This window comes from Sturnus vulgaris, chromosome 3 (assembly GCF_052056855.1).
Source record: "Sturnus vulgaris isolate bStuVul1 chromosome 3, bStuVul1.hap1, whole genome shotgun sequence".
NCBI lineage: Eukaryota > Metazoa > Chordata > Aves > Passeriformes > Sturnidae > Sturnus > Sturnus vulgaris.
In genome coordinates, this window is record NC_142245.1 from 91,681,836 (window position 1) to 91,708,307 (window position 26,472).

Genomic DNA, 26,472 nt, shown 5'->3' on the forward strand with positions numbered 1-26,472 from the left:
AAAACATAATCAACTGCCACTTTTTTTTCTTAATGAAAACTCAAATAAGCATAGGCTTTGACTAATATATTTTGTATAGCTGCATGTCCATAGTGTTGCCATCTTAAGTTTATACTCACAGCAAAATTCTCAACACTGCAATACGAAATTTGCCTTGTTGAAAATCCGTGAAAAAGGAGAGATAAAAATCTCAGTGCTTAAAAGTTATCTGAATGGTGACAGCATTTGGTTAAAAGCTTGTCATTTTGATAGCAAATGTTTCGATTTCCAAGATCGAATGAAAAATCTAAAACAAACACTTGTGCATGGGAAGTAAAAAGGAAGAAAATACCAAGTTCTCAACAGAATTCTTATTTTACTAGCTTTCAACTGCAACTTGTTCTTCAATCTAGGGCTGATTTATAACAGCTGAGGGTTTGTTGGTTTGGTTTTTCTGCAGTCTAGTAAGACACAAACTAGTAGTAAATAGTACATTACTAGCCAGAGTGCCAAAACATTTGTGGGTTCTGAGACTGATATTTTTGCAACATGCATTGATCAAACATTAAGCCATGGTGGAAGAACCCTATATATTTTGGAGGAAGAAAAGAGATGGGAAACAAATATTTTAAATATCATTTCATTTATCAATATAATTTAAGCCTATGTTTAAGCACATTATATAGATTTTAGTATTAGTCATAGCAGATTCTAAGATAATGTTCATTTTGCAAATGAATGAATTTAGCTTCATATTCCTATTGCTATCATCAATTAAAATGCAGATGTACAAGACAATTAAAAATAAAAGTGGATGCCATTGACTTGATATCATAGTGTTAGTACAAATCCATCTTTTCAAAATAAAATATCCCTTTTGTTTACTTTGGACAAGGAGATATTGTTTACCTTGTGACAGCCATACCCTCCTGGGAACTTTCTAATTCTGTAAAAGCCAGCTGCAAGCATTCATTGAAGTTATATATGAATGATCACCTGAGAAATCTTTCTCAAGAATGTGAATAAAAGATGAGGATTTACCAGGTCACTGGGTTGTGCTACATTACACTTAGAAGAAAATAAATTTATAAACATCGTAAAAAAACATCAATGCACACTTAATGTACATGAAAAGAAAGTCATGGCACTCAAGTCTAGCAGGGCCAGAAAACCCCACCTCTGAATTAAGGCAGCACTATGGAATCTCAAATAAAGAACATTCCCAAACAGTTCTTCTTAAACAGTTTAAAATGCATTAGAAGCCTGAATAGCAGTGAAGAGAATTAAAGGATCAAAAACTATTGTACAGGACAATTTGCTCTTGAATGCTTACCCCACACACACACACATATACATGTGAAATACAGGCATACTGCAGTAAGGCAAATTAAAAGTGTTCCACTTATATGCAAGTCACGAAAAAAATATGTTTCAGACAGTTCCTCATGCATTAGGAATTGCTTCTTGCTTCACTCTCAGGTACACAGTTGCATAAGCTGCCTCCTGCATTTAGACCTAATAAAATACAATTTACAGGTCCTTTTCAAATCCAATATACATTGACATTACTGCTATAACTGGAGAAACTGTTCTTTATTACAATAGAATTAGATACAGAATTCCAACACAGATAACATTTCTTAGTGGGTAAAAAAAACCCAGCACTATTTAAAGACAGAATTTTCTCTTTAATTCTCATAGAAAATGACATTTAAAGGGACAAATCAAAGGAACCTGGGGAAAGATAGAAGGATGAGCTGTATAGACAAAACATGGACACAAGATTTAAAAAATCCCACCCAACTATACAATTGTTTTCAGTGTGTTTCCAAATGGGTAAAATACCTTCTGAATAAAAATCACCTGCTTTTTTCTCCACTACATTTAGGTGTTGCAGGGCACCTTTACAAGTGGCTACTGAAACATGTGGTGACATTCACATAACTTGATCCAGTGCATTTCATTTCAGGTTCACAAGTTCTTGCCAAAGGAAAGTTCAAGGCAAAGAAACACAAACAGGTTTCTGCTCTCAAATCCATCCTCCATGTAATGGTTTTCACTATAAATAAGGCATAGCGGTTCAAGTACTACATTAAATGTAATCAAACAATGGGAAAGAAAACCACCCATGAACTCCTGCCAGACAAGTACTTTATTAGGGAGGATAAAAAGCACTGCTCAGACAGTCTGAATAGGCATGGCCTTCTGTGCTGTCAGGCTCCTCGGGCTCAAAGTCATCAGGGTCTGGGGGCAGCTGGTCAGCATCTTCATCAGAAGTGGAGGGGCGTGTGAGGATTATCCGAGGTATCTTCAGCAAGATGTGAAAGATTTCAGAGAAAAGAATCAGGTCAAAGCAGGGAAGTGTTTAATGGGAATATTTTAAAGGGACAGGGGTAACAGGTGATGAGAAAAAGTATGTAAGAGATATAACAGCATAGAGAATTGCAGAATTGTTTAGGTTGGAAAAGATCTTTAACATCATCAAGTCCAACTACTAACCCAGCACTGCCAAGTCCACCACTAAACCATGTCCCTAAGTGCCACAACTACATGTATTTTAAATACCTCCAGGATGATGACTCAGCCACTTCCCTGGGCAATGTGTTCCCATGCTTGAACACTCTTCCTATAAAGAATTTTTTTCTAATATCCAATATAAACCTACCCTGGCACAAGTTCAGACCATTTGCTCTTGCCCTGTCCCTTGTTACATGGCAGAAAAGACCAACCCTCACCTGGGTATAACCTCCTTTCAGGCACTTGTAGAGAGTGATGAGGTCTCCCCTGAGCCTCCTTTTCTCCAGGCTGAACACCCCCAGCTCCCTCAGCTGCTCCTCACAGGACTTGTGCTCCAGACCCTTCCCCAGCTCCATTGCCCTTCCCTGGACTCGCTCCAGCCCCTCAGTGTCTTTCTCACAGTGAGGGCCCAGAACTGGACACAGCACTCGAGCTGTGGCCTCAGCAGTGCTGAGTACAGGGGGACAATCCCTGCCCTGCTCCTGCTGGCCACACTATTGCTGACACAGGCCAGGATCTATGAGCCTTCCTGGCCACCTGGGCACACACACTGGCTCATGTTCAGCCAAATGTAAACCAAGACCCCAGGGTCCTTTTCCACCAGGCAGCTTTCCAGACACTCTGTCCCCAGCCTGTAGCTCTGTGTGGGGTTGTTGTGACTGAAGGGCAGAACCTGACACCTGGCCTCACTGAACATCACACAGTTGCCCTTGGACCATCAATCCAGCCTGTCCAAATTCCTCTGCAGAGCTTCCTACCCTCCAGCAGATCAACATTCACACCTAGCCTGGTGTCACCAGCAAACCTATTGAGGGTGCACTTAGTCCCCTCATCCAGACCATTGCTAAAGATATGAAGGAGGACTGGCCCCAGTACTGAGTCCTGGGAAACACCACCAGTGACCAGCCACCAGCTGAATGCAGCACCATTCACCACCATCCTCTGGGCCTGGCCATCCAGACAGTTTTTCACCCAGCAAAAGTGTCCCTGTCCAAACCATGAGCAGCCAGGTTCTCCAGGAGAATGCACTGGGAAATTAACTCAAAGGCTTTACTAAATTCTGGGTAGACAACATCTAAGTGGGTCACTTTGTCATGGAAGATTAGGTCAGTCAAGCTGAAGTTCCCTGGATCCTCCTTCCAGCCCCTCTTCTAGATGGGAATCACATTTGCCAACTTCCATCAACTGGGACCTTCCCAGTTAGCCATGGCTGCCAACAGATGATGAAAGAGCCTTGGTGAGCACTTCAGCAGCTCTCTCAGCACCTTGGCTGGATTCCACCTGGCCCCATGGACCTGTGTGTGTCTCAGGTGTGCAGTAGGTGTTGAACATTTCCCCTTGGATTAGGGGGGTTCATTCTACTCCCTATCATTGTGTTACAGCTTAGGGGACTGGCACCCAGAGAACAGTCTTTAGACTGAGGCAAAGAAGGCTTTAAGTAACTCAGAATTTTCCTTATCCTTTGCCTCTATGTTTCTTACCACATCCAATAAAGAAAAGATTATTCCCCTTGGCCTTCCTTTCATTTTTTATTTTATGCTAAAAAGCTATTGATAAAGCAAAATTAAGATAAATTGCCCTTTCCTCTCATTAGCTAATCTTTTAAAGAACCTTCTATATTCTATAGGTGAAAAAAAAGATTAAAATATTTTTTAAAAATAAAGACAAGTAATCATTATTCATTCAATTCACCCCCTGAAAGCAATAAAGGATTAATTAGGAAGCATAAATCATATCAATTATTGATCTTTGAAAAATTGCATATTTGGGCTTCTTTACTGACAAAATATATTTAAGAGAAACATTAAGAGAAAATATCAATGTTTAAATTTGTCAGTAAAATATGCATACATAGATTTGATTCATATTTTTTGGACAATAACTTTGTGTTCTTTGAGAATTATATTGCAATGCTTTAAAATTAATTTAAATGCTGTAACTGAGGGAAAAACACAGTGGCAGGCTCTTATGTATAGTCAAATAATGTATCAGTAATTGTTTTTATCAATGAATGGATTATTACAAATTTTACTCTGATGCACAAAATCATCCTCCTTTTTACTGCTTTCCAAAAATGGTTTAACATGTAATGAAAACATGTAAGGGTGAGTCAATATATCTAACAAACAGGCAAGATGATAATGTGCAATAAATAAAGTGGCCATCTTCTACAAGCAGTGTGAGAATTTTAGTTAGTACTTCTTATTTATCAGCTACTTCTACTTCTTGAGAACATTTAATGTTGACACCACACAATTCAATTGTTTATATATTATTTCCCTGCTGTACATTATTTGATTTAGGAAATGATACAAGCATATAGATGCTTTGTGGCTGTTGCACTTTCAGCCAGGTTTCTGCATTGAAGTAAAATGAATTATTCCCCAGGCTCCCCTGAGATTAGCTCCGACTCCCCCTGGCTCACAGCACACTACACATAGACACCAAAGTGCAGAGCTGAATCTCACCCCTGGTAGATGTAAACTAATCTTAAAACCATGTGTAAATTTAGTGTATACCCTGGTGTACTGAGCACCCAATTATACACCTTTTTCCCCCCTTCTTTTTGTTCTGCTTAAACTAAGAAGGACACATTTGCTAGCTTTAAATAACCTATAGAGATCCTAAGCACTGGCCAAGCTACAACTCTGAGGAAGATTTGCTTTGGTCACTCACAGATGGCATTATTTATAACTTTCCTTGCACTGGACAGTTCTGTTCTTTGCTGAAAGATGCTTCTTGCTTAACACCAGCCAGCAGCCAGCTGCTTTGCAGTACAGCAAATGCACATCTATACATACAGGTGGTTTACTGGGTCACATAATGAAATTCTGACACCTCAAGAGCTACTGCAGAGGTCTATGCCCTAAGTTACCTACAGTCACATCCAGGACCAGGCTTTGCATTTCATTGAGCTGTCAGTTCAAAGCTCAAGGAAGACCTTTCTTTGTGTAGTGTGCTGTTCTGGAATAGACATGTGCACACCTTCCCATGACTGACATGTATTTCATTAGCAATGCAGAGTCACCAGTATCTATTTGTCCTTTTGAAGGAAAGACCTTAGCCATTTTGAATGTCAGCTTTTTAAGTACTCTTTTTCAGCATGGCTCCTACTCCCCAGTTCCCAAAAACCAAAACTAATTCTCTAAAAGAGATTTTCTTCAAACATTTCATGATTGCTGGCATACTATCTTTCAAATATTATGATGGAACTAGGTCTAAAAATTATAAAGTAAATTTAATTGATGAAAAGTGCTCCTTCAGCATTTCTGTGGTAATTGTGTTAACTGCTACAGAAAATACATGGTGTTGGGGAAATCTTACATCTAATCTTTCATGTTGCTGCAGGTAAAAGGAAAGCAGCCCCTCTGTACCCTCTCCAGGCAGGTGAAAGCACACACACACACACCAACTCATGCTGATTTGGAGACAAACTGTTGAGTCTTTCTATCAAATCAAATGTCCTGGTCCAAGTCCAGCTGTATTCTCTGTCCCTCTGCTTTCCACACATCTCCCTGCCCACTCTCCCTCTGAAACTCCATGTGAATCCATGCCACTACTGTTCCTAAACCATCACTGCTCCTTCTCCTGCAACCAGTCATCCTCCTCTGTGCCTCTCTCCATGATGGGATGCTGAGGAGCTGATTTCCTCAAATCTGAATCATAGGTACCAATGAAAGAACAACTCTCAGTTGAGGCTTGTGCCAATTATGCAATTGCACACGCAACTAAGCAATAGAGCATGCATTTTGTACAAGATCAAATTCAATGAAAAGAGGCTTGGGCCTCTAGTCTGCCTCTCCTTGCAGTAAAAGTTATCAATTAAGCTCCTCTATAAACCAAAACCAACAAAAAATAGATGTAAGAAACACACATCAGATTTCTAACCACAGTGGCCTAACCATTTCACCTAAATCATCCCCTAAGAACCCAGCACTCTCTATCACTGCCTTCACATTCACCCAAGCTTCAGGAACACCATAATATAAGCTTTTTCAGCTTCCTTTACTCTTTCAGTTTTGTTAAAAACAAAACAAACCAAAAACAATAAAAACAAACAAACAAACAAGCCACAAACAAAAGAAACTAACAAAACTCACCAACTCTAAACTTGCATCATGTTTTGTTACATCCTTTTCTCAAACCCAGTGTTTCTCTTCCCAGAATCCTGGAAAGATTTTATTTTCATTTTCATATTTCCCTGCTTATCTTCACTGACCTCAGCATTACCCTATTAAATAGGCAAGTCTTGCTCTTGGAGCTTTTCTTTACTATTTTCTTTACTATTTATATTTGAATGTACATTTCCTGGTGCAGCATGATCGAGGAAAGATAGGAAAACAGATTTCCTATGTGTAAAAATGGCACAGCAAAGAGAAAGCAAACTACTTCCACTGCCCATTACAGACAGGGCAAGACAGAGACATTTAGGATGGCAATAAGGAAAACCCTTCCAGTACAGGCATCTGAGTTGCTTGTCTAAGGTATGTGGGAAAGTGTGAAACTTCCATCTTCTGTAGGTAATTCTCCAAACAAAATTGATGCCAGGGGGACAAATTATCTAGATTTTCTATTATTCCATTGTTTTCTCCACTGGGTGTTACTCAGCAGTGTTTGAACTTGTTCAAAATACTTATGCTGAAATTGCAAAGTCCTCCTACTCAATTTCCATCATCATGCTTTAAATATCATTATTTAAATAATAGGGGAACTACTATTCAATCTCAAATTGTCAAAATACATAGAATACTTTTTCAGAAAAATGCATAATTAATTACTTGAAAAAAGTTACTGTTTATCCATTTTCCCCTGAAATTATATTTTCAGTGCCTAAAAAGTAAACTTTAAAATGGAGATGTCCTGTATTAAAACCAGCGGATTCACTGTGGAAACTTCTTCCATTACCTTGGTTGTGTCACTTTTTTTAACATAACCACTAAGACTTTCTACACCAAATAAAATTCAGTTTTATTTTAATCACTCATAACTAAAAATCAGATTATTTCAGACACTCTCATTTAATGGGATTAACAGCCTACATTGAAGCTTGGAGTCCTTCAGCTGGAGCACAGACAGGGGGCTGCCTGTGCACTCCTGGTCCTCTGCAGGAAGAAGTAAAATAAAGCCATCTAAACAACTTTGGGCAATTCAGCTGCAGTGTTGGCTGCAAAAATTCTTTCATACTGAAACAGGATAGGAACAAACCCACAACTAGCTGTGATGCTTGAAAGCAGTTTTTAAAAGAAAACATGATAAATGAGATGTCTTGCCAACAGGTCACCATCCAATAATTTTTAACTTCCAGATGTGCACATATGCTTTCCTTACCTACTTCTAATCAAAATGTTTGTCCAAAACATTGCAGAACACTTCATAAAAGACAGTTCCTTATGTCTTTTTATAATTTTTTCAAAACTAAAACTGAACAGATCAAACCCCATCATCTTTTTTTTTTCTTTTATAAGCCATTCCCTTTCCCTGGCCTCTCCCAGCCCACAGGTCCATACTCCAATATTAGCTGGAGAGGGAAGTTCTCAAGGCAACAGTCACAGCTACAACCCAAGCTTCACATCAAAGGCATAACCAGCAGCAACAGGGCAAATCACAGCTGGCAGCAAGGCCAGCTGCTGGGCACAGAGGCTGCAAATCAGAAGATGAAACAACACATGAAAGGCCAAAGTTTGATGGAATAAGGGCAGGCAAAAAGAATTTGGATTGACCTTTTTTAGGATGAAAACCAGACATACTTTTAACTCTAGTTCCAACAGGTAAATTTTTAAAGAAAATATTCTTCAGCTAGAAAATACCTGTAATAGGAATGCCTGCCTAGCTCAGCTCTGTATATCTAAATAATGCATATTTTTAAAATCTGACTTTACAGCTGATCTTCACTGACTCCAGTGCTAAGGATGGTACCCTTAATTGGGGAAAACAGGGGAAAACAAAATTATCAACACAGTTGAGAGCATGTGCAGGGATTATGTAAACCTCATGAATAATGTTATGATTTCATACTTAGTCTTACCTGTTTTGTCATCACTGGAGATGGAAGTAATTTTTTAGACCTGAGCAGGAAATGTAGATTTCTCACTAAACAATGAAAACAGTCCTTTGCTAGATGCAAAAGATCACATTGGATAATGGCTGTATTCAGAGAAGAAGCTGTCTAAATCGAATCTAACAAAGTAGGGTAATTACTCATGCCTAAAAAATATTGCACTGCTGGAATTTTAAACAAAAATTTTAAAAAGAGGATGTAAAAATGCATTCATCAGAACAGCAGAGAAGGGGCAGATCTGTTGCTGCACAATTCACAACAAACTGGCATCCAATGGCATTCTTAATTGAAGAGATGTCAGCAACAATAGATAAAAGCAACTTTCCCCAATAGGAATCAAGGAAATACAAGTCAAAGACAGAGAAAGAGATCAAATTAGTTCCTTGTGAGTTCTACTCACAAGCAATCCCACCTCCAGGCAGGAGTGGGCACAGAAGCCAGGGTGCAGCCGGGACAGCAGCTGGGGCAGGGTCGAGGGCTGTGGGACAGAAACCAGCTGATGCACAGCTGTGTGCCTGAACACACACAAATCTGGAAACCCCATCTAGGCATTGAGCACAGCTCCCCCTTTATAGCACATCGGGGACGTTTCAACAAGCATGGGTTTAATGGTGCACCCTCAGCTCTCCTGGTCATGGAAATCCCTGGCTGCATCCCTTTCCCCAGCACTTTACAATGCTGTTTTACTGCTGTATTTGACCTCTGGCCAAACTCCAGAAATTGTGATGTTGGATGGAGAGAGGGATAAACCTCTCCTACACTCTGGGGAAGATAAATCTTTGGTGAGGCATGGATGAAGCAACTCATTTACACTTGGCTACAGATCTCTGCACAAGGAAATCTATGTGACCTGTGCTGCTACACTCAGGGAGCAACCAGCTCATGACATCTTTTATTACTAGGAGTTGGAAGAGGGCAGCACATAATTCAGCTCCTCCTTGCCCTTTGAACAGCCACACTACTCTCAAGCACTGACAGAGGAGCTCTGGCACCATGCTTTTGAAAATGCTGCCTGAGTTTTGTGTGCAGCAGCCTGGTGTGGGCCCTGACCTGGGGCTACCCCACCAGCCCATCCCTCTTCCCTGTTCCTCTTCCCACACTGTGCACAGTGATTTACTCCAAAATCTAATTCAGCTCAGTATGATTTCCTGGAAATCAACAGACCAGACAAGCAGTAAAATACTGGAATAGGTTGCTCAGAGAGGTGTGGATGCCTATTCCTGGAAATATTCAAGGACAGGTTGGACAGGGCTCTGAGCAATCTGGTCTAGTGGAAGATGTCCCTGGTCACTACAAGTGGAGTACAAGATGGCCTTTAAAGGTCCATTCCGACCCAAACCACTCTATGATTCTATGGAAATTTCCTCTGTGTGAATTTTCCAGATATTGATGTATTTTACAGCTTGGTTTTAAAACTGAGTATTTTCTCTACTTCTTGGAATAGCAATAGAACATCTTGCATGTTTCATCTGTCTTTCAGCATGCAGTATATATAACATTTGGTCATGTTGCATTTAGAGCAAAGCTCCTTTCTGTTGTTGCTTTCTGCCAAGTGCCTCCCAAGGGCAATGCACAAGGCAAGAAAGATGGAGCTCTGTCAAATTCACAACAAAAATGGAAGATCAATCCTCATCATGTCATATCTGCAATGCTGTCAAGCACAAAAGGCTTTTGTACGACTCAAATTGTGTATGAAAAATCGTCCTTGCTCCATTTCTTTCATCTTCTAATGTACCACTGGATGACTTCCACTCAGTGACTTCCCTGACACTGGAACCTGATTTACAGATTTTCATATAAGTGTGTAATCATTCATGGCCTGATGCTATGAAAACATTGAAGAAAATGCATTGCTCTGACCACATTGGGAGAACTAAAAGGCATTGCCCCCATAAACAGTGCTACCCATGGTCCAAGTTGCCAACCCTTTGATTTTTTGAAGAAAACTCATCAGCCCTGTGAAAGGCAGTGGCTGTCTGAAAGCTTGCAGGAATTCAGCACAGTCTCTTCCCCTGCAGTACTCCCAGAGTCCACGAGGATGCCTTTCACAAGGGGACACATTGCTTATCATTTGTGTAGCTCTTTAAATACTTACTCTCTTTTATTCTCAAATAATATGTACAAATAATATCCTACAGCACAGTTCAAGGTGCCTTGCTTGATTCTGTCTTTTGTATGTTTTTGCTTGTATTGTCTGCAGTGCTTATATTGCCTACCATACAATGGGCTCACTTTGTAGATTTTCTCTAACTTGGAGGTATTTTAATATGGTAACTTGGAAATATCAATTAATGTCCTGTCTTTTTAAAAGGTTTTTCCTATTTAGCAGGGTTAATTATAAGCTTTGAAAAATCCAAGAACTTAGAGGTTGAAATGAGTCAGTTTTGACTGAATGCTGTGAGAAAACTACTTAAAAGGAAGAGTGGGAAAAGATACACTGTGCAAACAGAAACATTTGTTGAGAACAGGAACTTAATTTCAAATTCACAAAATAAGTTTCCTAACCACTACACTATGGAGGCAAACAGAGTGTCTACAAAACACACCTTTTATCTTCCATCTTTCATCGTGACTCAGAAATACTCAGTTGCTCAGATAAAAGCAGAAGCAAACGAGGAGATGAAATGGAGAAGGCAATCACACAGAACATGGGTGCTCACACTCCACTGAAGCTCACACAATGACTAAGGTTAGCTAAACCAACAAGGCTCACAGGCTCTTTTGCAAACATGTAAACCTGCATAAGATGCAAGGCATTGGAGACTTAGATTCCTGACTTCTAAAACTAACTTAGCTTGTCAGAATAGAAAACAAAATAACATAAAAACACCAACACCCTTACCTGACAAGATTAAAAGAGTCATGAAAATGTTTTGGAGAAGGGATAAAGCAGTTCCTCATAAGAAACTTGAAGTAGTAGATCTTATGGTGCTATAGGTCAGTCAAACACTGTGATGTGAGCAAGGTCTTTACTGTTTGAAACAAACTTAAGAAGAAACCTGCCTTTGTTCATGATAAGAGCATTCTGAATCTTACTTTAGTTATCTCCTTTTACACTGCTTCTCTGACCTGAGTACTCCACTGGCTTTGCTTTTAAAATTGAACAAAGTAAGACAATGACTAAAGAAACAAAAGTTTTATTTTATGTTGTACGATTTCCATTTTCTGATATGTTTAGAACATGCTCAGATGAATAAAGAAAGGGTTTGATAATAAGTTTTTTGAGGATTTTTAACTAATGTAAGTGGATCAAGTTTTTTTCCTGAAAAGTCTTTATCAGCTGGAAATGAAGAAGGTAGATCTGCTGGGATTCTCATCCATGTAAGATTTTTCAAGACTTGCATATGAACAATATGAGACAAAGGCAGAAGACCAGAAACTGCATAGTGTGGAAGATGGTGTATCTGCTTATGAATTTTCTGGAGGCACAAGAGGATTTCATTTTGATACCTTACAGGTTCTAGTACACTTGTCTGTTTTCTCGGCAGATTTGGGAATGCTTGGTATCTCTGCATTTTTAAGAGAGCAGCCAAAAAACTTGGCTTTTTTAGCCTGAAGAAGTTCTTCAGATTTTTTCAGTACTGTAAGCTTCACCATTTATTTATTTATTTATTTATTTATTTATTTATTTGAACAATCACTTTTAACTGGTAGCTCTTACTTTAGCCTGTCTTGAAAATCCCAGTATCAATGACACTTGTACTCCTGGTGAACTACATGAAAAAATATAATTGAGCAAATTCCCAGGGAAAAGGCATAAAATTAAATCAAATAATATGCTAACAATTTAACAATACTAGATTAAAATATTTTGAAGGCTTGATATTACAAAGTATCTAATATTCTTATTATGTTGATAGCCCCAAAAATGAGTCAAAGAAGATGGCATGATGATGCATGTTATAAAATAATAAAAGATGCTGAAACCTGTCAACTCTCTCCATTCAGTCAGACAAAATCCTCTGGGAATTTCAGTCAGAGGCTGAATGAAAATATTTATGATGAAGAAAGGTTGTGAAGAGTTGGCTCTATGTTGAGAGGATGGATAGGAAACAATAACTGAACTGGAAATGAAGACTCCAGAATCCAAGTTAAAGTTCCTTCTGTTAAAGTCAGCAAGGACATGTTTTTATATCTCTGATTTTTTTTGTTAAGTTCAATTCAAATATTTATATCTATATCTATATCCATATCTATTAAACAAAGTAAAATATGTTTTCATATTTTTGAGGTATGATTAGCATAACTGAGGCTAGTCTATAAAATACTGTATATAAAAACTATCTACTATAATTAAAGTTCTATCTATGTGTCAGCAAAATACTCAATCATAATTAAAACCAAGGAAGATTCTCATTTTTCCTTTGCAAAACAATGACTCACTGTGAAAGAACATTTCGTTTGTCCAATTAATTGCTGGTCATTCACACTGTCATGAAATCTTAAAGCTGGCACAAAGGGTTTGAAATTGAGTTTGGCTGCATGAGCTAACAATTAAATGAAGCAGTTAGAATGCAGTTCTAAATGAATTTTAGAAGCAGTTAGAGCAAGCCTGTGGAAAACAGAGGAAACCTGAACCTGGCAGCAGAGTTGCCTGTTGTAATGCCAGAGCAGCAGGCTCAGAGGTGGGGTGGGCTGTGGCTAGCAAGAATGAGACAAATATTATCACAGAGAGCATATGCAAAGAGGATGTTTTTTAAAATTCAATAAAAATAAACAGATGAAGACAGTATCTGCTGGAAGGCAGGATAATGACATGGAAGAGAGGGAAAAGAAAGATGACACCATCTGGAACATACTCAGTTTTTGCAGAATAGTAATAGGAGTCTCTGGTCTCTCTGTTATTACACTTCAATCCTTCCCTCCCTTGTTTAGACACAACCATCTTCTATTGAAACCTGACCAGAAACACAAAGGAAATGAACCTTCCTATATTCCTAGCACAGGAGAAGATTCTGCATTAAGGTCCTACTGCCACCTGCTTATCTGAACATGCAAAGCAAGTCCTCCATGGCAAGCCAGGCTCTAAACATTTTTCAGATAATAAGATTTTCTTCAGTTACTGAGGAATAAGAGGGACTTCAAAGTGAGAACAGATGAGAAATTGAGCAGTCCCATGTCAGCAGAATACTCCCCACAAGCCCATAATCCCTAAAACTGGTGACTGCTGCTCCAGGTTACAGGCAATAACATGTATCATTTCCTACAGCACAAAGATTTTGATTTCAAAAAAGAAACAAAACCAGAAATACAAATGTTTCTTCACAAAAGAACTTGGTTGATTTTGACACTCGGAACATATTCAGCCAGTTGACTCCCTCTGAGTACTCTGCTCTAAATTAAGTATCTCAATCTAATCTGCCTCCTCCCCCCACTACACCTGAAGAACTTTAAAGGGAGGCATACAACACAAAAATACAGCAATTTCTTCTTTTTGGATGAAAATACTGAAAGTCAGATACTACTGCAATAGATCCAGGCCACCACCAATGTATGAATAAACCCTTTCAACAGTGGTTCCTCTAACAGGAAGCCTTGTGCTTCCTGCAATGCTGACAAAGACTGTAAGAAACAGCTACCAGGTAAAACTGGACAAAAAAAAAAAAAACAAATTGATGAAAGTGTTTTCAGTTGGAAAATAAAACCGGTCTAAATGTTTCATAAGATGATGTTGGAGGCCAAAGGCCTCAAAATAATTTTCTTTAAGCAATTAGTAGAAGGGAAAATCTTTCTTAGTCTATCTCATGGACAAAAACTCTAGCTCAACATGTCAAACAGTGACTAACACCGGAAATCAGAGAAAAACAGTTGCATGATCCATCTGCTGACTTTTCCAGTCAACTAACAAATCACATTACTTCTTTAAATGGCATATAAAAACTGATATGGTCTTTGATTACAGTCTTTTATATATTATACATACTTTCCTTGTTTGCCATTAGCCCGGTTGTGAATGGTATTCATAGAGAAAGATTTTAAACAGACTGAAAGAAGAGGAATCAAACAAAGCATTCCCATGGCATTTGCTGTAGGAGAAACAGTTGTTGCTTCCTAATACTTCAAGATCCATACACGTAAGATGCTTTTTGACCTTAATTATTCAGATATCTTGATCTTATTGTATCTTCTTAGTAAAGCCATAGTTTCAGTTGTGCACATAGATGACCAAGATTAGGGCAGGTCTTCAGAAAGCTGAACTTGCTAGAGAAGTTAAAAAAACGGATTTCTAAAAGCCCCCTGCAGGCTCAGCTGTTGCCTTCTGTGACATGTGCAGTAGGCTTACTCTCATCAGTCACCTAAAATACAGGCATGTCTTAGCCTGTGACACAAGTGCTCCCCTCCAGCCAAAACATGAAAATGGTCACATCCCGGTTGCAGTTCACCCTCTCCCTTCTAAAAGAGGGATCCTGGAAATGCTGTTCCTTCCACTAGCTAGAGACAGAGTCCAGAAACAGAATAATGACTCAAACTGGGGGGAATGGACACCACCTAAAATCCCCAAACCACAGTGCTTCAAAAGCTCCACTCTGCTGTGTGGGTGCTCACCCAGGAGCAGAGCTCCTCCAGAAGCCACTTCCCAGCAGCACTGACAGCCATGAAAATGCTTGGTAGGGTCTCTGATATGTGTGGAGTTCTGTGCCAGTCTTTACCAGCATTAATGACAGACAACACCAGATTCTTAGGTAAGAGTGACTTGTAATTTTCTGGGGCCATCCTACTTACTGTTATGACATGGTTGACTGTCGGTAAGGGGCTGCCCTTGGGGGAAGCTTCAGTAGAACCAGCATCAGGGGCAGCAGGCTCTGAAACAAAGGTTGCCTTTAAAAGAAAACACCAGAAATATATTTTTATTCAGAATGCTGTTTAAGAAGAGGAGTTCCCCTCCCTCTCAAGTTAGTGTACAAACACCTGGCCCTATTGTTACGTGTGGTTGTAAAACAAAAGCAAATAAAATTGCAATTCTTGCTGTTTCCCATTTTCGGTGAATTTTATATTTGAACTGTTGAAAATATCAGTTCAAGAATAAGAAGTTGTAACACATAGTGTCAAGAGAAAAATGTTATTTTGTACACAGCTTAGTCCTGTGGTCAAAACAGCTATTTCTACAGCACACCTCATTAATTCCTTCTCGTCACACACACATTCAAAAAGCAGAGAGTTGTTTTCTATATTCTTTAAACAGATGAATGATTCTGCCATCTTGTGGGAGAAGGAGAAATCCTAACTTGTACAATAACAGCAGGGCAGAACAGGATGTAACAGAAACAACTTCTTTTTCACTTGTTTCACTATTGATTAAGTGAACAGACATTAACACCTAGTATATTCCAAATACTCCCCCAAATAAATAATTAATTATAGTCTCATGGAGGAAGCTGAGCAATAGGGTTGACTTTTAAGACACTAACTTGACCAGAAAAATCTGCTCAGAAGGTAAAGGTACAGCAACTAAAAATCCTGAGGTTTTTTCCCCAATGATCTCATAATGTGAAATATGTAGAGAATTATTTACATTCTCTCCCATTTATTACAATACCTTTCATAAAAGAGAAATATGTAAAATTAACACATTTTTATCTACAATTAACCTTTTAATAACTGTCAAACTAACACAGTATTTACATATTATGGAACACCACTCTCTATTAATAATTCCATACCATAGTTTTATAAAATTAGTAGATTAATTTATCATTAAAGTCTTTGGCTGGTACAGGTTGTATCATTATTCCTGACAATTTAATAGACATACAATATTGCTTGCCCTATCCCACCTTAATTCAGCATGGACCATGTTGGAGTAAAAGCTATTAATTTAACCAAGTATAAATGAAAGTTTAAGAGAACAAGAGCTGAAAGAAATATGGACCAGTTTCACCTCAAAATAATTTTGTAGAGGCTCTCTTCCTACTCCAAAATTCCCAGTACGTAGAAACCAAACAGTACATCTAAAGTGTGTAACACAAAACGGTATGTGACCATTTTTTCCCCATTGTTCTTGGGAAATTCTGAAGCTCAAGAAAGTGGCTTCTGCTAAGAAGGATGAGGCTTGAGGTGGAGCAGCCCAAGAGACACATTTATCCCTTGGCACTTGGCACTGTAAGCCTCTATCAGGGGAGTTATTTTGAGCTTTTCTCTTCCTACCAAAAATCACCTTGGGGAAACAAGCTCATTTAGTTTATATTTCTTTGTTAAAATTGCAATGAACTCATCTAGTAAATCTAATACCATGTCACAAGGAAGTGTCTTGGATCAAGTACAACTGCATTTATGCTTACATAACAACTTACTAAGACCTTTGTAAATCATTCATTTAAGTGAATAGTATTTTGTTAAGCACTTTGAACATAAAGATCTGACAACCAGAACATAAGAAGGAATACAACAATTTAATGTTATTATCATTTCTTCATAATGGCAAGTATCTAAAAAGCTGAGGCAAGCCTAGGTCTGGATCTCAAGTTCCACAGCTCTAAGTGATTTGATTTAAAGACAACAACAAGAGAACACACTCTACAGTGACAAATAACCCAGCTACCTCAGCCACTCTGTCTCCTGCTTGTACCCCAGCCAGGTCTGGTGGACCATCTTTTGGCAGCCGTGCAATCACGATCCCCTGGTAACACAAAACATAGGTTTCAGAAGTGACAGTTTCTCCCATTGTTCTTAGATGCAAAAAGCAAATGGGAAGCAATTAATTTTCAAGACTTATTGTTCTGTTGCCTCCATAAAAGTAAAAACTAAATGCCTTAGCACATTAGGAAGACAAAAAAAAAATAAACCTCCATGGCTGACACATAAAACAATGAATAAAAGTCAGTAATTGTTTACACTGTGCCACGGGGAACAGACTGGAAAACAAAGATTTATTTAAAAGATAGATAAGATGTGCAAAATATTTCTTCTAGATCAAGTTAGCTCCTGGGAATAAACAAATGAGATGGGAGAGGCATGTGGATTGCCAAGGGAGTGTTCCCATATTGAGGCAGAAAATCATAATTAAACAACAGTGTTTCAGCCATCAGGTTGACTCTTCAAAATCATTGGTTTACATTTGGGTATCTCTCCCAAATCATCCCTTCTGGAGCTTCCCATCAAAATCTAATGCCAGATCTGGGAAATAAGCTACCTATGTTTACCCTCGTTAGCTTTACAAAGATGGAAATGTTACATGAAAGACAATCTCAGAAAGCAAACAACAAAACACAGTAACTCAAGGAACTACTCATCAGTTTACTCCTAATGATCACTAGATACATTTTGAATAATGAAATGCACCTCATCACTTTCTTTACATGAAGATGAGCCCTTTCCACCAGCAATGCTAATACCAAGACTCCCCATTTGACTGCACACAGTAATGGTTACCTGGAAAAGAATTATAATGGATAAGTGACCTGATTAATCAAAAATATTGCCTATTAATTATATGAGCATTGAAAATCTTCCTCCCATTCTGAACACCAGCAGACATGCCCCTGGAGAGTCCAGGCCAAAGGAAAATGGTGCTACACTTCAACACTGGCACATGCAAAGACTTGCCACCACTGCTTTGAAACCATGGACTGAACGAAGACTCAGCTCAGTGCTCAACTGCACGTACCTTTGACTTGACCTCACAATACCAAAGCTGGATAGACACAGTGAGATGCATGGCTACAAGGAAAGTGGGCCTTGTTGGGGTGTTTTAAAGTTAAATTCTTTTTCCATAGAAGTCATGGGGAGCAATGACAACCATCAGCTTACTGCCTTTAAGGTAAGCCTCATGACATCTGCCATGCAGTGTCCCCCCTTCTTTGCATCTTTTATAAACTGCCTCACCCAAGAGGAGCTCCCCAGAGACACAGGGACTGTCCCACAGACATGCAGAGCCCCCCCAGCAGCAAGCCCAGCCCCTGCAGCAGCTCCAAACCTTCAGTGGGGGCTGTGGCACATCCAGCACCCGCAGCTCCTCCGCGCCCCGGCCGCTCTCGCTGGGGAAGCTGCCTGCTGCTGACACTGGTGGCTGCCCCTTGGGGATAGATCCTGGGAGAGTCTTCCCTTTCATTGCCAGCTTGTGCTTTTCTTGTAGCGTTGCTCTGGTACTTCTTTGATCTCTCATGCTATCATTGCTACCAAAAAGGCTGCCAGAAAACTTGGAAATAGGTTCCTGAGGGTTAAAGATAAAAAAGGTAAACAAAGAAACAGCAAGGAAAATCTGAAACAGAGACCTTACCCGTGCTAAGAAGAATTTGTTCCTCACGCTCACATTGCTGTATGATAGAATTTATTTCACTGAAGACAAAACTGGAACTTTCAGGGAGAGGACTGGGATTTGTATAGCCTTTCACTAGATTCTCTGGCACTCACAAGCACGTGTAACACAACATATCCATATGTGCACAAATCCTGCAATGCCCGTGACAATAGCAGAGCATGAGAACAAGACTATTTTGGGCAGCCTCTGCCAGCTCTGCAGCACTGAATCCACTGTTCTGGGGGAAGGAACCACACACACAAGGCAAAGATATTTCTGCACAGAAAATAAAACATTTCTCATAGTTCCTCAAAACTCACATTCCATTTTTGGGAGCATAGGTGTGAGAGGAGAGGGAAGGCAAGCCCCTACCTTACATCTACATATCTAAGACTTCACTTCAGTCTTTCGATTGACTTTAGTTGCAAATGGAAGGAGTGGAGACCTGCAAACTTAAGTGATTTAGGAGTTCTCTGGAAATGGAGCCTCAAAGGTGATGCATACTAAAGCCCACTCTGAAGCCCTGGCTCTAGGGTGAACTTAATTTGAGATGTAGTTGGGGAGCTCACAATGTCACCCTATGTTTAGCTAAACCACAAGGGCTTGAAAAGAGAATTACACAATCAAAATACATCCATCCACCTAATAATTAAAGCTTCAGACAAGTTTGACTGCAAAATGTAATGATGTTTTCCAGCTATCAGTTATTCCTGGCAAAGGGTTAAATTAAATTCAGACATGATGCTCAAATTCTGTTCACATCTTAGGAATGCTTTATTTATATTTAGCTGATTTTTGCTCCTTAATTTGATGGGTTAAGGTAAAATAAAATCTTCATATTGCCCAAATCCTTCTATCTTCAGCTGGCAGTAAAAGGATGCAGCAAACACACATCAACATCTCTGAAAATAAACTCCGTAAGTGTTTACCTAAGCTTGGAAGTTTAATACCAAAATAAAAAGCAGTGCCATTACCTTGAACAGCTGTGCAGAACCCCACTGGACACTTTATTTTTCAATCTGTATTGGTGCTTTCCCACAATCTCTTTTTGGTTGGGATTGAAAGAAGCACTGCCAATCCCAGAGAAAGCATATAAGGCATGATTGCTTCCCATTTTCACTTAAAAGGGAATTAGCTTAGCTTTGACTCATATAAAACATTCACTACCTTTCTTCTCTTGAGAGAGATTTCTCTTTGCAGTGCCAGGCTGACTAACCTGGACACACCTGCAGTGCTGTGGCTGCCAGGGAAGAAGGCCATGAGCAAGAGCCAGGACTGTGGATGGAGGAAGGGGCACACCAGCAGCACTCACAGGGGCTAGGAAGTAAGCAGAGGTCCTGGAAAAGGAGCAGGAGCCCAGATTCCTCACTCATATCCCAGCAAACATCAGGAAGAACAGTGAGCAATGCCCTGAAAGGGAAAGGCTGCAAGAGTGCAATCACCACCTGCTTTTCCCAGGCTAGGACCAAGAGGACAGCCAGGCTGCAGCACAGGTGACAGACACCTGGCAGGCTCAGGCTGGAGGAAGTACAGCAGGCAGGGGCCCACTGACATCAGATCCTGGAAGAGCACCACCCAAAATTAACATGCAGTGGAGGAGCACTGCAACCTCACTTTTCTACCATCCAGGCCTAGGGAGGTGCTGAGCTCTGAGTGCTGCTAACAACCTACTTACCCGAAAAAGATGGAGGGAGCTTGGTAACGGGATATAAGTAGGAGTAAAGTAAAAAATGTGTTTCACCATTGCTCAGGTTACTCAAACTGCAGGATGAACCGTAGGCTTGAGGGTTGGATGGATTAATTGGAATAAAACGTTGAACCTAGCTCTGTACAAGCAGGGACATGAGAGTATAAGCAGTGTAGGTCCTACAAACCCAAAGTGCTCTGCTGCACAGCAGCGTGAGCAGCTAAAACCTCTTCATAGATACACTTTGTCTCTCCCAGTTTCAAGACTACTTACATCATCAGGATCCTCGAGTTCCTCTGCTTCTTGCTCAGGACTGATCCTTCCTTCTCTCCATTTTCCATTAGCAGAGCTGAATTTGTACAGGTTACCACCATGAAAACCTTCCTTTCCTTTCAACGAGGCCCAGCGAGAGCCCTGGGAGCTCCAGTTATGGCCACTGTACAGTTTAGGAGACTTGGGAAGCCACTTAATAGAGTCCTGAGAGAAAGAGGACATTAAAAAAAAGGCAATGAATAGATTTTAAGACAGTGATTGAGGTATGTATGCACAGAAGCTGCCTGGCAAGTTCTGTCAGGCATTTTAGATTCTTGCAAATACTTGTTTCCCTTTTTTCCTTTAAAAGTACCTTCAGCCCCACAGAGACACTTTGCCAGTTGATGGGCACTACTGGTGATACAAAGAGCAAGCAAAGGCTGCTGAGAATAGTGGAAACCTTTAAGGACTTATAAGGGCATGGGACCAAGCCTACCTTCAGCATTGTAAGGAAGAATTAATGATCAACAACAGTCTTCAATAAAGTGTACTATTAAGAAAACAAACAAGAGTACTTAGACCTTTAGTGACCATCTCATCCCATGACCGGAGTTAAAAAAATCTATTGAGTCATTCCTCTCTTCATTATTCATTAAATAAAATGTTTCATTTGTTGAATAGTTCCAATAGAAAGCACAACACTTAATTGACCCTGTAAGGATTGCTGATTTACAAAGTGATTATAGTTCAGTTACCCCAAAATGTCCATTACTTATTTGTATCGAAAATACTCCACCTTTCTCACTCAGAAGATTATACATGACAAGTTGTGTCAAAGCTCCCTACATAACTAAATTTCACTGAATTTTAAAACTAATTTTTCAAAGTAACCTTTTTCTTTCTTTGAAGCTTTCTTTAAATTTCACTTCTGCATTTTATTACAGTCATACAAATCCAATGGCAAAAAGCAGCCTGACACCACAAATAAGATACATCAACGGAGAAAATGAGCTTACAAAAAAAATTTTCAACAAGCTTATGGTGGAGCAGTCAGAAGCACATGGTGACTTTCACATGTTTTAACAGGTATTTGATTCAGATTTAACAGTTCTTTAAGTTTCCATTTTCCTCTTTAAATGCAGAATGGTTATGTTCACAAACACACAGAGATATGCTGCAACACACCAACAACCCAGATGTCACCATCTCTATTAGATCTAAGGTGGATAAAGACAAGGAAATAGGAGAAGACTGTTCATGCTGGACACACTGATTCATCTGCAGCTGCCAAAGAAGGTCATTCCCTTGGGATTCTTCATTTGCTTTCAGTTTTAGGACGGCTGGAAACACTAGGAAATGGAAATGGACAGCATCCCAGCATCTCATTGGAAAACACTGTAGACCTTTCTGTGAGCCTTGAAAAGATGATAACCCCATCACAAGATTATTTGTATTATACAAGGAAGGCGTGATTTGCCTTTTCCTGCAGGAAATTTCCTGTTAAACCACATTTTGAACTGCACTGACACTTGGTGATATTGCTATTTGCTGATAAATAGCCTGATCTCTGATTATTCTAAACCACATTGCTCAGGAAACTGGAGTTGATTGTCAATTTAGTTGATCAATGGGAAAGCAGTACAAACAATCACAACACAGCAGTGGCTCCCTTTCCTCCTGGCAATTCAAAATGCAAGGCAAGATATCTCCAGATATCCTTGAATAAGAAAATGTGATACCCTTAAACAGGCACTCTGCTTTCTGTGAATATTAACTAGGGGGATAGCAATTCTAATTAGACAGATAAACAGCACACTAAGTGAAATTGTTTGCTATTGGCTTGGACTGTGGTATTTCAGAATAACTAATGTGACATTTCTTAATGTTCAGGGTATTTCGAGAGACAGCTTAAATCCTTGACAACTTTTAAGGCCATTAGGAAGTCATAAAGCAATTTCACTCTAAAAATAAATTTGGGTACAGTGAAGCATTTAACTTCTTCCAAGAAAACATCTCATCCTTGTTTGACCCTGATCCCTAATCCTAAACAACAGCTTCTCAAACTCAGCCTGCCAAATTCTGTAAAACCAGTAAAAGTCTATTCTCTCAAAGTAACAGAGATTTCAAATTAGGCTTATGCTGACAATCCCTTCATCATTTTAGGCATACACTCAGCTGCAGTGGCAGCCTCCTGTATGCAAAGGAGCACGGTGATGAACATCAGTACATTTTACATACCTGTGTCCCCTGCAGTTCCGCTGGGAACACAGAGCTACAGGGCACCCCTGCTCCCTGTCTGCCTTCCCCTATGGCAGGGTGCTTTACCTGTTTAACACCTGTAACCCAAGAAAATTTAGTCTTTAATAGTCATGATCTACAGTACTACAAAGTAAAATAGAAACAACAGAACAATTCTAGCAGAGAATTTTCACCAGGTCTACACAGTACTGTGGATAGCATTATTTTTATGAAAGCAGTTTCATGATTTGGTTGTATCAAGAGCAAAAGATGAAACAAAATGAAACAACTAGAAATGCCTTCAAGTCTACATTTGCATGTACCTGCTATATGAAAAACACCACATGAATTATACTTCCACAAAGTAAATGGAGAAACCAAGCTAGTGAATGCCACTGATGTGAGTGCATGCTAAAATTATTTTGCAAACAAATCTTAGTCATCAATTGTTTTTCACAACTTGATCATTTTTGATGAAAGAAAAGAAAGAGGGGTGGAAATAAGACAGTGAATTAAACCTCTCAGTCTGGTTTTTTTTACTGGATTTTTTTCCCTGCCAAAAATAAAACCAATCCCTTATTCTGATGTATTAATGGAAATTGCTTTAGATAGGCAAGAAGCTTCCATTACCCCTCAAGGTCATTCAGGTAACAGATGGTAGATTTCATAAATGAAGCTCTCTTAAAAAACTTCCAGTAATTAATTAGCTCATTCTCATTATATTAAATATTATAGGACCATGCTTTGAGATAGGAGGCTACAGGTAAATATCCTATATGAGGAAAAAAGAATCAGTTCTCCTTAAGAGAATTTTACAGATTATAATTGGTCTTACTACATAGGCAGAGTTTGGAAACCCTTGTGTTTCATATGTGGGGAAGCTAAGACCCAAAAAGACTAAAAACGTTATTGGTTTCAGTCATTATCAGCAAACACAAAGTGAGATACACATAGTTTTATATTTTCTTAAAAGTAACTGCAATGAAATAAAGAAGGCAAATTCTGGATTTAGGGCTTTAAGCTCCATGGGTATGTGGGCGGTGTAACACCGCTGTTTTGTAAAAGCAGAAGTGTTTGGATAGAGAAAATATTTATCAGCCTAGCAGTTATTATGTTCCATGGAAACACATTTTTCTTCTCCCTTCACTGTTAATGAGCCTAACGGATTGGTAACAGATCATTTTGCTTCAGTTATTCACCAGCAAGTCAAGTGACGTTTTTACCTCCTTTCAACATGTTTTTCATCTTTTCAAAGGCAGCCTCTCCAGAACAGAACTACTGCTCTGTATCATACCCCTGCAGTCAAGAGGACGAATTGTTCTCATAAAGCACAAGGTATCTATTCTGATAAGATCTCACTAATAAGTGCCCTAGAGAATGAATTTCCTCAGGAAACAAAGGTGTGCAAATGCTAGGTATCACCCTAAAACATGCTGGTAAGTGAAAGAAACTCCAAAACAATAAACAATAAAAGCCAAGATATGAAAGCCACTCGTGTCTCTGAAGGACCATACTGAAATCCCAGTGACAGTGAAACACCCTGCTTACAGCCACAGGCTGGTCTCCACGGGCAAGTAGAATCCAGTTACCTAGAACATTTCAATGGTTATACACCTGCTACTACAATTCAACTCAAAACCCCAAACACACATTCTCACCTATTTTCCTACTTAAAAGATGATTTGCTTAAATAGCACAATTATGGGAGAGAAAAATGGTTTTAAAGATGCATTTCCTATAACATACACACTTTTCTGCTTCAAAGTACAACTATACATAACACATTCTACTAATCAAAAATCATCTCAGACTCATTCTCTTTTTAAAGTACAGAAGACTGTTTCTGAAAAAGCTTAGAAGAAAGTGTGCAATTCACATGAAACAAAAGCTGAACAAATTGCTGCTGAAACAAAGGCTTCCACTAGAGAAGAGGCAGTGTAAAAGCTGCCTGAACCGACTATGGAAGCAAGCTTCATATACTTTGCTGGCAGTAAACACACTACTTAATTTCAAACTCAGATACTCAAGTATTGACTACCCAGATAGAACTTTAAAAACTTCCTGAAAGCACAATTTTAAAAAATTGCTGTAGCCTATCCTAAAAACATCCACTATGCAAATGCTCTTCAGAGTTGAAGTTTTCTCCCCTTCTGAATGAAGAAAATGAAGAAAAGTCATCAGTAATATTCAAACAAACCGGTTTTATTAGTTTGTTTGGATTTTGGTTTTAAGTTGCTTAGTGGAAGTCCAGGATGCCATTAACAAACTATAAAGAAATTCACTCATGTTTATAATCATGATGTTTAATGTTCCAGAAATATGGGACAACCCTATCGCCTATGAGCAACTTTAGAATGATTTAAAGCAGCCCATTTATTTTGGAATTGAGTAAAACTGGCAAGTTACTCAGAGTGATCATAGAATCACACTGTTTCCAGCACAAGCACATTCCCACAACTTGCCCAAGTTTGCTTCAGGAAGAAAAGAAGATAGGACTTTGAAGCATTTAATTAGTTTTGTGTCTAACTAAAACTTTCTCTGCATTATACTGGGGATGCTTACAAACTGATATCCAAGCTGCTGATGTTTCAGTGGTATTTCCAAGCTCTGTGCATCTGTGGATCTTGAGGAAAGTTACTGCAGTCAGCACTGGTCTTCTGCAGTGAATGTTGCTAACATTTTGTGTTTGGCTGCTACCACCAGCTGCACATCAGAGATTTCAGCCAAGACAACATTCCCCAGCAACAGATGAGCACATCAGAGAAACAGTGTCAAAGGTTACTGTACATCAGGTGTCCACTTCCTGGTTTTAATGTCAAGGAAGGTTTGCTAAAACCCTTCTCTGAAACACCATTGAGGAGCCACACACAGTTCTCTCCAAGGACAATAGTGATGCTGTATTTTCAGGGGAGGTTTTCTCCTGAAAAAAGATAAGCTACTTGTTAAGATCTCAGAGTTCATGGACTAATAACAACAGTATTTAGAGGCAAACACCCTGAACAGGTTACAAATTCAAAATCAGACTGCCATGAACCCTCACACCTGAAGTTAGCACACAGTCCAGCTACACTCACTGAGCTCCTTCCTCCAAGTATTCTGCTCTGGTGGAACCCATGACTGACCAGCCCACAAGAACTGCACAAGAGGGAATAAAACAGTGTCTCCAATACCCACCAGAAGAGGAGACAAGATGGCTCCTGCAAAGCATCTCATAGAGTTCTCCTCAAACCAGGCATGTGCTACTCACTTTGAAAAAAAACAACACATTCTTCATTCAGCTGGTGGAATAATGATTATAGTCCTGACTTGAAAATAAAAGACAGAGGCACTGTCCCTCTGAAAATTTCACAATTGCTTCAGGAGAAAGGGACCACACAAAACAATTACTGATAGTCAAGACCAGCTTTTGTCATATTCCCTGATAGCCACTCAAGCACAGAAACAGATCTGTGTATTTGTCAGAAACTGAAGAAGGGAAACACTCTTATCAAGTCAATTGAAAAA

At 39.3% G+C, this 26,472-nt stretch overlaps 1 protein-coding gene across 1 annotated transcript; it reads right to left on the reverse strand.

Moving 5' to 3' along the window:
• Positions 1–180: 180 nt before the first annotated feature.
• Positions 181–26,145, reverse strand: LOC148224479 (uncharacterized). Its single transcript, XM_088162271.1, is given in 7 exon segments — positions 181–2,287; positions 15,278–15,373; positions 17,094–17,171; positions 17,834–17,923; positions 18,468–18,704; positions 20,752–20,980; positions 20,982–26,145. Coding segments are annotated over 7 exon segments (1,137 nt in total). The 5' UTR covers positions 21,236–26,145; the 3' UTR covers positions 181–2,134.
• Positions 26,146–26,472: the final 327 nt, after the last annotated feature.